Genomic DNA, 2,334 nt, shown 5'->3' on the forward strand with positions numbered 1-2,334 from the left:
GGGGGGGGGGGTGGCCTGTGGGCAGTGAGTGGCATGTGCGACCTAGAGACACAGCCTGTAAGGGAGCAAGGGTGGAGGGAGTGACCAAGAACTCATGACTGCTTGTTTGTTTCCTATTGCAGGTCCCAGAAGCTGGGGTTTCCCCTCAGCCCTTGAGTGGCCATGTCCAATCCCACTGCCCCGCCTCCCTATGAGGACCGCAACCCCCTGTACCCTGGCCCTCCACCTCCTGGGGGCTATGGGCAGCCATCTGTCCTGCCAGGTGGATACCCTGCCTACCCTGCCTACCCCCAACCTGGTTACGGTCACCCTGCTGGCTACCCACAGCCAATGCCTCCCATCCATCCAATGCCCATGAACTACGGTGAGTCCTGGAGTCCTGGAGGGTAGCTGGGTGTGGACAGGACAAGACGAACTTGGGACCCAAGGAGCCCTTACATTCCCTTCCTCCTTCCATCCCCTTTGGTACCCATTTCCTCTGCCTGACCCACCTTCCCCTTGGCCTCCTGTTCTTCCCTCCAGCCACTTGCTGACCTATGTATTCAGTAAGGACACCGAGGCCATAGGACATATACCAGAACTTACCCCCGGGAAGATAGCTGGGTGAAATGGCTTCCAGGTGGTTGCCTAAGGAACCACTTCTGTTTCTCAACAAGGCTGTTGCCACTGTGTGTGGGTACCACGTCTTCCTTAGGAACCCTAAGCACTTTTTTTTTTAATCTCCTAGAGCTGAATCTCCATCCTTTATATACAGTCTGATTTTTGTCAACAGCCAAAATGTCATGGTTGGTCAGTGAAGGTGAGGTTAGACTATAGTAAGCCTCTTTTCGGGGTGGGGGGTGGATTTTGCATTTCTTTTTGGTATGGGAGATTGAACTCCAGATCATTACAGGCTAAGCATGTATTCTGCCTATGAGCAGTACCCCACCTCATTCTGGGTAGATTTTGGAAACAGTTCCCAAAGAGGCATCCATGGAATGTTGGTGGCTTGCAGTAGCCTCAGTGTCCCAGAGCCAGTGTGTGGCCAGCTCCTACTGGACACTTGTTCTGAGGCAGACCTTAAGATATCACATACAGGTGACAGTTGCATGTACTATGTATACTGTGGACCTGCTACAGACCGAGACCTTGACTCCTGTGCCCACTGTCTGTGTACGTCTTCCTCCTTTTCTCTGGCCCTCTACCCCAAGGCTACTGCTCTGCCATCCAGTTCTACTCCCTAGATGCCAGCTGCTTCCCTAGATGGTGATGCCACTTTCCCGCCCCCAGTGATGGGGGCTGGGCACAGAGCCTGCAGCAGATGCCTGCTGACAGGACAGCTCTTCCTCACCTAAGCCCAGCTGGGGTTACTCTGAGGGTGCCCAGAGAACTCTAGCTTGATAAAGGAATCTGTGAGTTACAAATGTGTCTTCTGAACAGAGGTACCTGAGCCTTTGTTTGAGACAGGATCAGGGGTTCTTTGAGATGGAGGCCACCTGTCCTAGGTCCCCAGTTGGTTTGACATGATCTGTGTCTGGTCCCAGGCCATGACTATGGTGGGGAGGAGAGAGCAGCAAGTGACAACTTTGGCCATGGAGAATGGGATGACCGGAAAGTCCGACATAACTTCATCCGAAAGGTGAGATGGGGCTGGAGCTTGGGCGGGGGGAACTAGGCACAGGCACACATTCCACATAAACACCTCAGTTACCTGCCTCCTTGTAGTTCTATACCCCGCCTCAGAGAGGATCCCCCTCTTTATGATCCCCTTTGGGATGCTGGAGTCCACCCGGGGAAGTCTACTTGTATTCTGCTCTCCCCTCTCTGCCCACTGTTCCCTAAGACAGCAAGCAGCTGGGAACTGAATGAGCATGCTGTCTCTAAGCCACCACGCATCCCTTCTTTCAGCCCTTTAACAGAGAACCACTCTCAGTACCGAAGCCGGCAAAGCTAGCTAGATGTTGGATAGGAGGAAAGGGGCCAAGAAACAGCTGGAGAGGCCAGTCTGCAGTCAGGGAAGAATCTGTGAGGGCTCAAAAAGTGGAGTCTTCCAAATTACAGTTATTCTTTTATCTTTTCAAGAGAGATTTTATTTTTAATTAAGGTGTATATGTGTTTGTATGTGTGTGTGTGTAGTATCCAAGGAGTCCAGAAGCTAGAGGTACAGGTAGTTGTGAGCTGCCTGATGTGGTTGCTGGGAACTGAACTCAGATTCATGAGCAATATATGCTCTTAACCACTGAGCCCTCTCCCCGGCCAGAGCCTTCCAAACTTCTTATTTTTTTTTAATATTTATTTATTTACTTATTATGTATACATTGTTCTGTCTGTGTGTATGCCTGCAGGCCAGAAGAG

The 2,334-nt window shown here is 51.4% G+C and overlaps 1 protein-coding gene across 1 annotated transcript; it reads left to right on the plus strand.

Moving 5' to 3' along the window:
• The first annotated feature begins 77 nt into the window (after positions 1–77).
• LOC126496432 (protein lifeguard 3-like) lies at positions 78–2,326 on the plus strand. The gene is made up of 2 exons (XM_050133940.1): positions 78–364; positions 1,524–2,326. Exons 1-2 carry the CDS (start codon positions 163–165, stop codon positions 1,652–1,654), a joined length of 333 nt encoding a protein of 110 aa, XP_049989897.1. The 5' UTR covers positions 78–162; the 3' UTR covers positions 1,655–2,326.
• Positions 2,327–2,334: the final 8 nt, after the last annotated feature.

This window comes from Alexandromys fortis, unplaced genomic scaffold, assembly GCF_014885135.2.
Source record: "Alexandromys fortis isolate MF-2015 unplaced genomic scaffold, M_Fortis_MF-2015_v1.1 scaffold_4327, whole genome shotgun sequence".
Classification (NCBI taxonomy): domain Eukaryota; kingdom Metazoa; phylum Chordata; class Mammalia; order Rodentia; family Cricetidae; genus Alexandromys; species Alexandromys fortis.

Bases quoted from the DNA above. Each gene is read 5' to 3' on its own strand.
- LOC126496432 (XM_050133940.1), top strand. From the start codon at position 163: ATGTCCAATCCCACTGCCCCGCCTCCCTATGAGGACCGCAACCCCCTG. The intron at 365-1,523 runs GTGAGTCCTGGA...GTCTGGTCCCAG, and splicing joins TCCAATGCCCATGAACTACG to GCCATGACTATGGTGGGGAG.